At 50.1% G+C, this 14,225-nt stretch overlaps 1 protein-coding gene across 4 annotated transcripts; it reads right to left on the minus strand.

Annotated features, from left to right (window-relative positions):
- Window positions 1-2,963: 2,963 nt before the first annotated feature.
- Window positions 2,964-13,993, minus strand: Pigv (phosphatidylinositol glycan anchor biosynthesis class V). 4 transcript variants are annotated; one of them, XM_029540486.1, is made up of 5 exons: window positions 13,663-13,742; window positions 11,093-11,215; window positions 7,007-7,100; window positions 5,979-6,379; window positions 2,964-3,584 (listed from the first exon to the last, which is right to left on the minus strand). In XM_029540486.1, exons 2-5 carry the CDS (start codon window positions 11,168-11,170, stop codon window positions 3,303-3,305), a joined length of 855 nt encoding a protein of 284 aa, XP_029396346.1. In that variant the 5' UTR covers window positions 11,171-11,215; window positions 13,663-13,742; the 3' UTR covers window positions 2,964-3,302. The 4 variants fall into 4 exon arrangements, with proteins under 4 accessions (XP_029396346.1, XP_029396345.1, XP_021056601.1 ...); XM_029540485.1 differs by lacking the exon at window positions 13,663-13,742 and adding an exon at window positions 13,943-13,993 and having other exon boundaries at window positions 5,979-7,100; XM_021200942.2 differs by having other exon boundaries at window positions 5,979-7,100.
- Window positions 13,994-14,225: the final 232 nt, after the last annotated feature.

The raw sequence follows: 14,225 nt of genomic DNA on the forward strand, positions 1-14,225 counted from the left end.
CAAAAACAGGACCTGGGGCTCTTAACCACTGAGACAACTTTCCAGTTCTTCCTTTTTGTTTTTGTTTTGAGCCATGGCCTCACAATGTAGCCCTGGATGTCCTGGACATCACTCTGTAGACCAGGCTAGCCTCCAATTCACAGAGATGCCCCTACCTCCCAAGTGCTAGGATTGAAGGTGTGCTGGTCTAGATTTCACAATCTTCCTGTACCATTTCACAAGGGCAGGGACTGCACGTGTGCACCACACCATCTTCAAATTAAAACTTTAATTCATCCTCATTATAAAAAAATTTTAAGTAGAGAGATAGCAAAACATGTCCTTTATGCCTCAGAATTTGCTACTTCTGGGCCAGCACTCAGAGGGCTCAGTGGGGGAAGGGACTTGTCCTCAAGCTCCGGACATGCCCAGTTTTATCTCCAGGACGCGAATAATAAAGAACTAAGACTCAACAAGAGGGTAATGCTGACTTCCACGTAGGCTATAGGATGTTCATGTTTACACACACACACACACTAAAATGTGGCTTTTTAAAGAATTTACCACTTCCCTAATGAATGCTCCGGTGCACTGGCCAGAAACTCGATAAACACACTTGAGGACAGGAGGCGTGGCTAGGCCTGCCTTAGTCCAAAATAGGCATTAATAAACAACTGGTGAGAAGAATCCATTAAAAAACTTAAGCCTCCACACTTTACATTTTTAGATCCAGACTTCCGCTGGCCCCACCCCAGTGGGACTACTAGAGACGCGCCAAAGCTTCCTCTTTTCCCACCTCCATTAAAGAACAAAAAGACATCCACTTCTGGGTCCTCCGAGTGTCTGGTTTGTATTTTAGCAGGGTCTTAGAAGGAAATGACTTTTCTCTGAAACCGTGGCCGCCCAACCCAGCTGTGGCATTCTTAGACCTCGGGGAAACAGGAAGCTTCCGGCCTTGGGCCCTTCACGGTCCTCCCTCAGACTATTAAAGACTGTTAATAGGCCGGCCAAGGGACAGCTGCTGGCCATAAAGTCAGCCTGCTCCTTAGAAGCTGAGCCGCGAGCCGCCCAGGCCAGAGGCCCCGCCTTCTCCAGGTGTGCTCACCTAGCAGGGGTCCCCAGGTGGAGGGTTTCTTCAGTGATGGCTCTAGGGACAAAACAAGGGAGACCGAAGGAGCTTTGTGGGGGGTGAGTCACCCCTCCTCCCAGGAGAGGAACAATCACTTCTGGTCACCCCCCAAACGGAGGCAAAGTGGAGCAGAGAGGGAGACCAAAGGACCCGGCTCCTCCCACGCACTCTTTTTTTGGAGGGGGAGTCCTAGGATTTGCAGCTGCTGGGGAGGAGGCTGCAGTGTGCCAGCTGGAGGGACACTAGGGGAGAGGTGTTGTCTTTTGCCAAGAAGGGCACTTTGGTGTCTTGGCAGAAGGCAGAGGGCTGCCCCAATCTGTGTGTACATTTTCAGTAGCATTTGACTCTGGACCAAATGCTTGGCTATGCTAGAGCTGCGGTGCTGGGTGGGAATGCTCGTTGGCCAGGCTGGCTGGAGGCTCCCACAGAGGGTGCTGGGCCTGGGCCAGGAGCTTCCCTTCAGCTGGCAAGTTGAGCTTTCTGTCACGGTTGGAGGGAGTGTGTCCAAATTCCAACTCTGAGCTTTCCAGCAGCCACTGCCGACTGCCATCTGTTTTGAAGAATGCTGCTTATTGGAATTTTTGGCCCAATGGGGAGTAAGGATGGTTGGTGACAGCGAGCCAAAGTTACCTGGCTCAAGAATGCACACACGTTGCGCAGCAGGACACTTTCATTTATATATACAGGGTCTTATTCTGTAGCTGCCCTCAAGCTCGCCTCAGGCCTTAGGTCCTGGAGTGTTGAGACAGGTGGGAGTCACCACATTCCTCAGGGTCAGTGATCCTATTAGTAAGCAAAGGGAGCCAAGAAGCAGATGCTACTGTGGACAACCTTGGACTCACTTAGCTACAATGTTCCCCATCAGGGCTATAGGGTAGGTGCCTCTGACTCATGCATACACATCAAGTGTGATCTTTGAGAATGGAAAACCAGTCACCCTGGGTTACCCTTTTCCACCAGGTGACATTACTCTCCATGACAGCTTCTATTCAGAGTTGTTCCCAGAGGTGGTGGGGAGGCGTTTCCAGTTGATCAAAGCAAGACTTTCCCATTAGGTCACTTGTGAGCCTCCAGGTATCTAGGTGAGCTTTTGTTTAAGGAAGCCTCAAGATTTAAGGCATAAATCACACCCCAGGGAAGGAGTCTCCTCCTTAATTTCAGAGAAGGTAAAAGCTCTGAAGGTGGCTTTAGATCACACAGCCGGAAAGTGAGGAATGGGAGCCAAGATTCAGACCCTGTGCTCTGATCCAGGTGGCATTTATTATTGAAATTAGGGCCCCACTTTACTACTGAGTTCTAGCCTCACCCTCTATAATTTATAGAAACTAGTTCAGCAGAGGTAGGAGAATCTCTTGAGTTCAAAACCAGCCAGATCTACATAGCAAGCAAGTTCTAGGACAGTCAGAATTAGACAGAGGGACCTGTCTTAACTCCCCTGACTACCCCTCCTCCAGAAAAAGGTAATTCATTGCAAAAGGAGTATTTAGATCTTCACAGTCTGTAGGATACAACGCGCGCGCACACACACACACCAGGATCATGAAGAAAACTTCAGGGAGCTGGAGAGAGTGGTTAAGAGCACTGGCTGCTCTTCCAGAGGTCCTGAGATCAATTCCCAACAACCACATGGTGGCTCACAACCATCTGCAATGAGATCCGATGCCCTCTTCTGGTGTGTCTGAAGACAGCTACAGTGTACTTACATATAACAATAAATAAATTTAAAAAAAAAAAAAATTTATCCACCAGGCCAGGCAGGGGTGGCTCACACTCGGTGGTGGTGGTGGGCCTAGTACTCAGGAGGCAGAGGCAGATGAATCTCTGAGTTCGAGGCCAGCCTGGTCTACACAGTGAGTTCCAGGACAGCCAGGGCAATGTAGAGAAACCCTCTCTCAAAAAACAAAAAGACAAAGACTTACACGTGGATCAGTAGTAGATTTAAGATCGCCTGATACTTGTGGTCTAGGGAGATTTGAGCCAGCTCCACTGAGCAGTGAAGTTACTCCCCTAAACTTGCCCCACCCAGGATGAGAAGGGGCGCCTGTGCTCACATTTTCCCTTCTTAACTGGCCTCCAGAGACCGGAGATCCTACTGAACAATGCTCCCAGGAGTGTGCAGGCAGTCCCAGCCAGTGTCTTAGAGCTTCCAACCCTGGGTTAAATTAGCTTCCAGCCTGTTCCTTGACACTCCAGGTCAAGTCCAAGGCAGGAAGTTGCAATGGAGAATTAGTCCTAGAAGCCAGTAGGTCAGGAAGTAGACTAGAATGCATTTTGTGACTGGAGAGCAACTCTTCCAATTGCATAAGAGTTTCATGAGACAGTTTCTGGGGGCCTTCTGTCCGGGTGTGGAATTGTCCTCAAGAGGCTTGCGAGGCGCTGTGTCCACACACCTCAGCAGTGGTTCTTGATCCTGAAGCAGGTGAGCTGGAAACCAGTACATGATAGGAGTGGAAGAGCCCAAAAACCGCGTGAGAACCTAGAAAAGCCATGTTGGTTGGAGCATCAGTGATGTGGTTGGGTAAATCATGTCCTGACAACTAAAAAAATCCCATTGGAAAAGCAAATTCGGCAAAAGCTGCAGACCTGCCTAATAATGATTATGTACATCAGTCAGACAAACCTCGAGTTCCCAATAACCAGTCTCAGTGGAATTACCACACTAATGGGCCAACGGGTCTCTCTGTGGTCTAATTTTACCCAGTCTCTACATTTTAGTCTGCCTTGGAAGTAGGAACCTGGAGGCTCCTTATCACAAGGGCTGAGAGCAGAGAGAAGCAGCAGGTCTCTGTTCCTCTTAGTTCAACATTTCCCTTCTCACAGGAGTTTGGTGCCAAGTCTCCAAGCGTTCTCTCACCTGCTTGCACAGTCTGAGCCTGCCTGGCACTCACTTCAAAGCTGATCCCGTTGGTCGCAGATACAGATTACAATTCTTTTAGCTCCCTAACTATGTGGCTCAAAGAACAGCACAAATGGACAGAACCGGTCAGTGTAGGGACAAGCCTTTCTTGGAGACAGCCAAGAACTTCAAAACTGGACATAAAATCAAACCTCTGACCCTGTACTGTCACCCCAAACCCTGGACACGATGTCTACTACCTATGCTCAAGACACCATAAAAGGCCAATGTGGGCAGCCTGTGTACTAGAGAAAGCTCTCCAAGAGAACTGAGAGCTTATTTCTCCACCAAAGGTGAAATGAGCCAACTTATGGGAGATTAGATTATACTAAAGGCAGGTTTATTGGGAAGCTGCACTCAAGTGAGTTCACTGGCCCCAGGGACCAAGGCCAGGGAAGCTGCCATGGGAAAAGAAGGGGTGGGGAGGGAGTGAGGAAGAGAGGACAGACAGACAGACACACCATAAAATCTGGGTTATACAGGGAGGAGCCTCTGGGGAAGGCCAGGTCTGCCAGGTAAAGACTGAGAGATGCTGGGAGAGCCAGGAAACCCGGCCTCTTTTGGTATATAACTATGCATCTCAGTCCCTTGTCCCTGGTGGAAAGCAAAGGAGAGCCTCTTTCATCCCTCCAGTCCCCTCCATTCCCCTGGACTAAAGTCTCGCTTTGGTAGCCTTCAGACCTTTGCCTTTGTCCTGCCCACTCTTTCCCCAGTTTTTGTTTTGGAGACAGAATTTTATGTAGTGTTGGCTGACCTCAAACTATGTGTACAAGGATGGTATTGAACTGATCTTTTGAGATAGTTTTTCACTGAACCTGGACATATTGCTAAACTGGCTGCCCAGCCCATCAGTGATCCTCCACCACACCTGGCTTTGTATGTGGGTGCTAAGTTGAGGATGCAAAGTCTGTTTGTGCTGTAAGCACTTCACTGATGTAGCCATCTCTCCACTCCTGCAAGCCTCCTATATGAGAAGCTGGTTTATTTTTCACTCTCTAAAACCATTTTAAATACGATGCCTTCCTCCTTTCATGAGTTAGGGACTTTCCCACATCCACAGTAAACACATTGAGGGTGTGAGGTCAGTTCCCTTCTGCCAACATGTGATTGCAAGGCAGAGCCCAGTTCAGTCAGGCTTGGCATCAAGTACCTGTACTTGCTATTTTGCTCCCCCTTTATTTCAGAGGTGGGGATTGAACTCAGGGCTTCTCACATGTTAGGCAAATACACTACCACTAAGCTATACTCTCAGCCTAACTGTACTGCTACTCTATCTGAACTTTGGTTTCTTTGTTTTGTTTTGTTTTTCGAGACAGGGTTTCTCTGTGCAGTCCTGGCTGTTCTGGAACTCACTCTGTAGACCAGGCTGGCCTCGAACTCAGAAATGCGCCTGTCTCTGCCTCCCAAGTGCTTGTTTGGTTTCTTGAGCAGGACTTCAATATATAGCTCTAGCGGGCTGAGAACGTACTGTAAACACCAGGCTGGCTGCCCTTAATTTGGGAATGATTTCTCTGCCTCTGCTTCTCCAGCACTAGAATCACAATTGTGTGTCACTATGTCATGGTGGATTTTAGTTTTTGAGACGGTTTCACTGTGTAGTCCCAGCTAACTTCAAACTCAGAGACCCAGCCCCTGGGATTTCTTTCTTTCTTTCTTTTTTTCCTTTTTATTTATTTATTTTTTTTGAGACAGGGTTTCTCTGTGTAGCCCTGGCTGTCCTGGAATTCACTCTGTAGACCAGGCTGGCCTCAAACTCAGAAATCTGCCTGCCTCTGCCCCCCAAGTGCTGGGATTAAAGGTGCACACCACCACTGCCCAGAGGGCTATTACAGTTGTATTTGATCACATCTGTCTGCTCTAATAGCTGTTGACTAAATGAAGCATGGGTCATTGAGTGAGAAAGTTACCTGTCCTCCAGGACATTCAGGTTCTCCCTGTACCCACACAGCCACCCCAGGCAGAAACCCACCTCACCTGAACATGCATGCACAGACCTCCAAAGGTCAGCAGTGCTGCAGCGTGGACCAGGTACACAAACACCTTCGGACTGAGGAAGCCACGGTGGGGCTTCTCCAGGTTCTCCCTGTCCTTGGTTCTTTGCAGCCCAAGTGTAAGGCAGAGCCAAGGGTGGGTGGTCACATATGTCCAGGTTGCCCATACAACCAGTACAGTCACTGGTGTAGCTAGTAGAAAATTGGGCACCTGTCTGAGCTCATAGTATCTCAGAAGACCAACATTCCAGTAGACATCCTGAATATAGCTGTATATTAGAGGAAGGTCCCAGGAGCACCACGGGGGCGCATTTTCTCCCGCAAGTCGGTAGCCTTTGTCGGCAGCTAGCTGCAGCAAGGGCTCCGGGATGGAGGGGGCTGAGCCTGGTGAACAGAACTGGATGTAGGCACGATACTGAAAGAGGGCGAAGGGAAGGCTGACTGTGAGCACTGCCAAGCACATAGAGGCCATCAGCTTCACCAGCTGCTTCCAGGGGCTCAGCACCGCCAGAGAAGAACAGAAGCCCCTGCACTGAGAGTGCAGGAGGAAGCCGATGCTCACCAGCCCATTGGAGCGCACCCCAGCAGCAAGAGCGAAGAGCAGCCCACTAGCCCAGCCACGGCCCCTCTCCAGCTGCCCCATGGCGCTGAACGTCAGCAAGGCAAACAAAGCTTCCGAGTAGCCAGCTGCCAGGAAGACGTTGGCAGGGCTGAGGCAGAAGAGCAGCGCTGCACACAAGGCCTGCCGAGGACAGTTCAGAACCAGACAACCCAAGTCATGAAGTGCCACTGCAGCCAGCACGGAGAAAAGCAAGTTGAGAAGTGCTACTGAGACCAGCAGGCAACTGCGCTGGCTCAAGAGGCCCTGCAAGGGTCTCAGCAGTTCAGTCCCCATCAGCAGGGCCAAGGGAAAGCCAGGGAAAAAGGCAAAGTTGTGCTCATAAAGGTAGCCGTGCTCAGCAATAAACAGGAAGTGTTCAGCATCCCATCGAGACAGACCACCCAGAAGACCTTCCACGAGCTGATCCACAGAGCCCGAGGGGGCGAGGCGAGGAGGAGAAAAGGCATCTGCATGGTGATCTGGGATGATTATGTTGAAGAGTGCCTGTGGGGTGAAGAACCAGGACACTGGTGAGTGACTGGAAGAAAAGAATTACTACTTAATAAAATACGAAGGAAGAAGAGACTTGTTGGCCTGTGTGTGTGTGTGTGTGTGTGTGTGTGTGTGTGTGTGTGTGTAGGAAGGAGTGTCAATGCTAACTAATTAACTCTCAGTTTGACACCAGTGCAGAAGTCAACCAGGAGATGCCTGGGTCTACATTAGAAGCCAGATTAGGAGTCACCCCAGCTGGCTATGGAAGCAATACCGGTACTCTCAGGACTGAGACTGAAGGAGTCTGCCTGGGGAGGGAGTAAGGGCAGAGAAGCGCTCTGAGGATGGAGACCATCGCGGATGAGCATGGAGTTTTCCTGGAAAGCAAGGAAGGACCCAGCGTGGGGAGAAAGCAGGAAGCCAGGCATGCTGGCATAAGCCTTGACTCTCTCAACTCAGGAGTCAGAGGCAGGCAGATATCTGGGAGTTCCAGGCACACATGCAGGAAGAGGGAGTGAGGCATGGGGGTGGAAGCCCAGAGGAAACCAGTGTCTTAGAACCAAGTGAAAGCCATGCTAGAACAACTGTTGAACGCTGCTGACAGGCCCGGTACAGGAAGTGAGGCTCACCACAGGCTTCAACAACATCTTTAAAGGTAACTGGTGACTAAGAGTGACTTCAGCAGAACAGGGTAAGTGAAGCCACCTAACTAACAGAAAAGGGGAGACCATGCATGAGGTGATTTTGAGTTTTGCTGTGAAGATGAAGGGAGAAAGGGGTAGCAGGTCCGCCAATAGAGTAAAAAGGACAGTCTCATGTATGGGGGACAGGGGCTCAACCTGCCAGAGAGCTGGGAGTGACCGCGCCCTGCATGCCCAGTGCTGGTCATGAGAGTGTGTCACCAGCCTAGGTGGGGTGGGGGGTCGTTTGAGATCAATTTTTGCACATCATTGGAATACACCAGTGAAAAGAAACCACTGAGCAAGCACGAGGCAGGGAAGAACACGGGGCAGGGAAGCCGAGAGAGGGCGCACCCCGTTTCAGTAGTAAACCACAGACAAGGGACACACGTGGAGGTAGGGGGAGGGACATAGCAATTTGATTTTCCTGAGGTTTTATCTAGGAATGTGAATCACTACTTCAAAGTACTGGGGCAGGTTGTTACGGATTTGAAACAGCAAATCAAGCCTGGAGAGAGAGCCTGGCAGTTAAGAGGCCCCGCCCTGCTGCTATTACAGAGGACCTGGGTTTGGTTCCTAGCACCTACAGAGCAGCTCACAACTGTCTGGAACTCTAGTTCTAAAGAATCTGCTGCCCTCCTTTAGCACTGTATGCATGTGGTATGCAACATGCACACAAGCAAAAATACTCATACATATAATAAAATAAATCTTTTTAAGAAATTGTGGAAAAGCTGGGCATGGGGGCGCATGCCTTTAATCCCAGCACTTGGGAGGCAGAGGCAGGCGGATTTCTGAGTTCGAGGCCAGCCTGGTCTGTGAGTNCCAGGATAGCCAGGGATATACAGAGAAACCCTGTCTCAAAAAGCCAAAAAAAAGAAAATTGTGGAAAGAGGAAACCACAGAACTTAAGTGCTGGCTTAAAGCTAGGCTGTGTACTCGACCCACCCAGGAGTTTAAACAACACTGACAGCCCCCAGGTCTTTCTCCCTCTTAGGTACTTAAAATCAGATTGGACAGAGCTTGGGCATCTGATTTAAGAAAGAACTATACTTTTATTCACTTTGTGTGTGGCTGTGTGCCTGTGCAGTTGGTTTCTCCCTCTACTACATGACCACAGAGACCCATCTCAGGTTTGGAGTCATGTGACTATCTTTTACTGAGCCATCTTCCCAGTACTGGATTTTAGAATTTTCAATGGATAACACACACACACACACACACATATATACTAGAAAATAAAATCCAGAGCCTCATACCTTAAGCTACATCTCCATCCAGCACTGCAGTCTGTCAGTCTGTAAAAAGTCGCCCAGGTAACTGATGAGCAAAAACCTCTGAGAGGACAGGAGGGGAGTGGGCTACGGGAACTCATCAGGACCTCTGGGTGCTGCTAAGGACTCGCTTGACCTTGTATATTTTCTTTACAAAAGGCTACTTAATATACTTGCTTTTTTTTTTTTTTTTTTTTTTTTTTTTTTTTTTTTTGATTTTTTGAGACAGGGTTTCTCTGCATAGTTCCTGGCTGTCCTGGAACTCACTCTGTAGACCAGGCTGGCCTCGAACTCAGAAATCNGCCTGCTTCTGCCTCCAGAGTGCTGGGATTAAAGGCGTGCGCCACCACGCCCAGCTTATACTTGAATTTTTTAATGGAAAGCTGTAGGCATGGAGGTCACTGTATTTACCAGACCAGACTTTTGTCTCATGAGTGAACCAGGGGTAGCGGGACAAGAGAGCTGTATTGTATGCATGGGAGCACACTCAGCTCTGTAATGGACAAAGCTGAAGGCCAAAGAAACATGGTAGGTTCCACAGATTACAGCCAGAGAGGGTGAAAGACTCCGATCTGCAGGGGTAGGAGTGAGCTTCAGAGGCAGGACGGTGACGAGAGAGGTCAGACAAGGAAGCTATCACCTTACTACTCAAACTGCAGACATCAACAGAAGCAGTGCCAGAAAGGGTGCCAGTGAACAGGAGTTAAAACCTTCAGAGGGTAACTGTCACTGACAGAGATGCCAGCAACAAGGGAGGGGAGCTAGGGCTGTAACCTGATGGCACCAGCTTTACAGCTGGAAGGAGAAGGAGAGAGAGAATGAAATCAATTTATTGTTATACGTCTTTCTGCCTCATTAGGTTGTCAGCTGCTTGAGGGAAAACATGACCTTTTGCTTACAATTTAGCACAGTTTTGGGAATAAGTACTTACTATAATTTTGGAGGCTGAACGTCAGAGATTTGAGGAACTATAGTGTTTCCAAGCTCACAGTGACTGAGAACCCAGCTGCCCTGGCTCCCCTTCCCAGATGCTGACTTGATCTGCTGCCCCTTTGCTTCTGCCAGGAGCTCAGCTGATGCTGGTTCGGAGCCATCACCGAGTCAGGCTCCCCAGCCTAGCAACCAGAGAACAGCTCACTTAAAGAGCTTTCTCCTTTTGCCAGTCTCTGCATCAGGCCACTCCAGTGAAAAGAAGTGGGGTGAGGTGACAGTCACAGGTGACAGTACAGGCCACCGAGTCGAAGACTCTTTAATGCCCGAAGTCAGCAGAACCTGAAGTGCTTCAGAGAATAGGGGAGGAAAGACTCAGAGCTAGAAGCTCAGAGCAGGTTAACAATAGTGGGGGACAGAAAAGGTTTCTACAAGGGAGGCAGCTAGGAGTCCCAGATATGAGTGATATAGACACACATCATTATGTCAACTCAGCAACTCTAGGGTGGTGACCTCTGTTCACAATCACATACTTGGGACCTCAAGTACAGAGCAGTGCACTAGGCACCAAAGAATTCATATATGTGCAATTTTGATTAAAGTATGTATCAAGGCAGCCTGGGGGGAGGGGTTGGTAAAAGGGCAAACATACTGAGAACTGAGTGCTGGAGACTGCAAGGAGAGGGGCTCAGTACTGTGGATATTCATAGATGGTCTCAGAGCTTGAAAGTGGCTCCTCTCTCCCACTCAAGTAGCACAGAACTTGAACTCTAAGAAAAAGCCCTGCGCAACACTGTGAACGGTCACACACACCTTGAAAGCATCTCTGTTGGCCAGACCATCAGATAGCTAAGGCTGCTGGGCAGGGAGCTAGGGAGTGTGGGATCTTTAGCTCTGGACAAATCATTTAACCTGCCTGAGCCTCTGCTGCTTCACGTGTAAGACACACGATCGATACACTGTTTAAGGCAATTGCCCACTTCTCGGGGTACCAGGTCTCAGTCTGTATGTGTTCATCCACATGCTGAGGCACACCAGGAAGTAGGGAGATGAGGACCACTTATTCTCCTAGCTCAGTCCCATGGCAAGAGCATGCTCGGGGAAAGGATCAGAGACTGACCTGCAGCCCCAGAGTCAGGACGCGGCAGCTGACTGCGAATCTCAGCACCTCTTTCTGGGATGGGTCCAGGAGCTCCATCCTCTCTCTCACCACCAGGACTGAGCTTCCTCAGGCTTCTAAATTCTAACACCCAAGGAAGAAAAGGTCACACGCAGGCCAAAAAGCAAATCAATAACATTTTCTCCAGAGGAACCACCCACTTCAGCATGGCCATGGCAAACCTGGCTTCCCGGTGGGAAGACTATCTTGAAGGCAGCTGGACCACTGGGTGTCACTCTTGAAGCACTGTGGTGTAGTCAGTAAGTAATACACAGACAAGCACAAAGCTGGAAAGCTAACCTCACAGAACTTTTAAAAGCCTGTTGAAACGCTTTTATGTAGGACTCAAAGACCTGGGTTCAAGCCCCAATTCTGTCACTTGCAAGTTCTCCCTTAGTCCCTCTGAGACTCTGTCCTGTGTCTGTAAACCAGGGCACTATTGTCCACCCTTCTGATCTCACCAACTTGTCATCATGGTAAAATGGACTCAACTACAAGGAACTACACCAGTCAATGCTGTGGCTGCTATTATTTGGCTCTGCCCTTTTTCCTTTTGCCCAGAATAATAAGCGAATTCCCAAACCAGAGTCCCCAAAGTGGGGCACAGAACCATCCTAGAAGCCCGTAATAACTACACATGCCAGCCTCACTCTCTGATGTGTGTTCAGCTGGTCTGTTAAATTAAGTGGAGAAGGAAAAGAAAACCACAGCTCAGCAGGACTCCGGCCAGCTCCTACTGCTAAAACAAACTCGGGGAAGACAAGGTCTACCACTGGGGATGGGGTAAACAGCCATTTCCCATCTCCACAGGAGTGGCAGGCAAACTCATACAAAAGCCCAATGCCATTCTGAGGCACAGAATGCACATCAAGGCATTTCTTTAAAAACACAATTTAAAAGCAGTCATGGCTCTTACTGTGTTTAAGCAAGGAGAGCTAGAGCCCCGTCTTTCTTCTCTCACGTGGCTAACACCCTCTAAACTTTTAGGCTTCACTTGCTTTCTGGAATTTTCTGAACCCACCAGACAGCCCTATATTCTCACTGCCTCGTGCCCTGCCATCTTTCTCTTCCTACCTGTTAGGGGTTTTGTTTCCTAACTCTATTCCCAGGACCTAGCATGTAAACAGACATCTGTTCTCTAAGAGCAGTAGCAAGGACAGGAGAGAGAATTGCCAGTTTTCTGACTCTAGAACTAAGATCACTGGTCCAAGCACTTCTCCTATCATGTTTCAGGTTAAGAAGCGAGATGGTCCAGCGGGCAAAGGCACTTGCCACTACAGTGACCCACAGGCTGAAGGACCCACTCCCACACAGTTGTTCTTTGTCCTCACTTAGGTGTGCCAAGGCGCACCTGTAGCCATACACATATATACATAAACATATGCACACAAAATAGAATTAAAAAAAAAAAAAGCAAATGACAAAGTCACAGAAAGAATGGGAGAATATAAAAAATTCTCCGCCAAGGGAACAAAACTGGTTAACAGCGGCAGTACCCCGTCCTCAACACGAGGGGGCACCAGCTGCTTACTTCATCATCGGGAGACCGGGAGAAAAGGAGGCCCCCTCACTTCCCAACTCCTTGTCGGTTTACTTAGGTCAATTCAGTTTAAAGTTACGCCCCAGGAAACAGTATTTTCTGAATACCTACGATATCTCCAACACTAGATTCACTAAACCCAAATAAATCACATAAATCACAGGAACATGCATACCCAACTCTAACTCTAACTCACTCTCTCTCCCTCCCTCCCTCTTTCCCCTGGCCTCCCATCCGCACGCACAAAGGAGGCAGAGAAAGGAAAAGTACTGAATCCACCTCTGCATCTTGATTCTCACTCCTTCCCTCTTTCAAACCGGGGCATCAGTGGCCACAGGAGATGCAACCCGCACTCAATTTAAGTTAAACCAAGTAAAATCAAGACAGTTATCTCTCTAGCTAGAGAGATATTTTGTCAACACCCCTTTGAAAGAAGCCCCTTGCCAAATCAGACTCTTAACTGGCCGGATGCTTAGAACCAACCAGTTTCATTTTTTTTTTTTTTTTTTTTAAATTTACCCGTGAGATAGGCTCCAGAGATCTCATTAGACACCAGTTAAGACCGTGTAATTACCATCGCCATTTTATGGATGTGAAAACTGAGGCTCACTGGAGCCAAGTGACACGCCCCTCACGCACTGCGTTCTAAAACCTATGTCCACAGTCAGGAGAGCGTTTTGCCATAAACAAAGGGTAAGCATTCCTTCTCCAGCCAGGACATCCAAGGCTTAGCCCAGCACTTTCTCCAACTACAGCACATGTTGTTGCTGGAAGCTTATGGTGATGCGCCCTATCTGGGAAAAATCTGTTGAATGGAGTCCTGAATTTTCTGGGTAAGGCTAATAATACCCTCAAATGGGTGCTGCGTTCTGACCCAGAGGCAACGTGGGGCGAGCCGCCTCCTTCTGCTAAGCCCCGCCGTAGTGGGAGCCCGTTCCAGCCTGCCCTTTTCGGACACAGTTCCTACCCAGGACGGGACAGTGACCCTCACCCCAAGGGAGCCACGGCCCAGGGCTTCGTCCCGGGGGAACCGCGGGGCCGGGTCAGGCAACGAGGCCGGAAGCGGACGAGGGCCGGAGGCCGCAAAGGAAGAGGCGGCGCCGGAGGCCGCTATGGCGGAGGGGCGGGGTTCCCTCGCTTCTCTACAGCCTCCGCCTAATTTCTCTCGGCCTGCGTTTGACAGCTTCCCTCCCCGGAGGACTCCAGAGTTGCAGAGCTGGCGCCGGGTCCTCCGCGCCCGCGCGTCCAGACCACCCCCGCGGAGCTCCAACCTCAGCGCCTCCATCCGGGTCCCGTCCGTGCCGCGCCTGCGCGCCGGCTCGGCCGACGGCGGCCCCGCCCCGCTCCTGCCCGGACTCGCAGCGCCCCGCCCCCCTCCGCGGCGGCCATGTTGACCCCGGCTAGGGCGGGGGCCGAGGCGGCCGAGCGTCGCACCTTCCCGGCGTGGTGACACCTGAGGAGCTGGTCTCTCCGCTCGCCATCAGTCTGTGCGCGGGCGGGCGGGCGGGCGGGCGCTGCGCTCCCGGTCGGGGCCTCTCTCCCCAGTCCCCTGCC

This window comes from Mus pahari, chromosome 6 (assembly GCF_900095145.1).
Source record: "Mus pahari chromosome 6, PAHARI_EIJ_v1.1, whole genome shotgun sequence".
Lineage (NCBI taxonomy): Eukaryota > Metazoa > Chordata > Mammalia > Rodentia > Muridae > Mus > Mus pahari.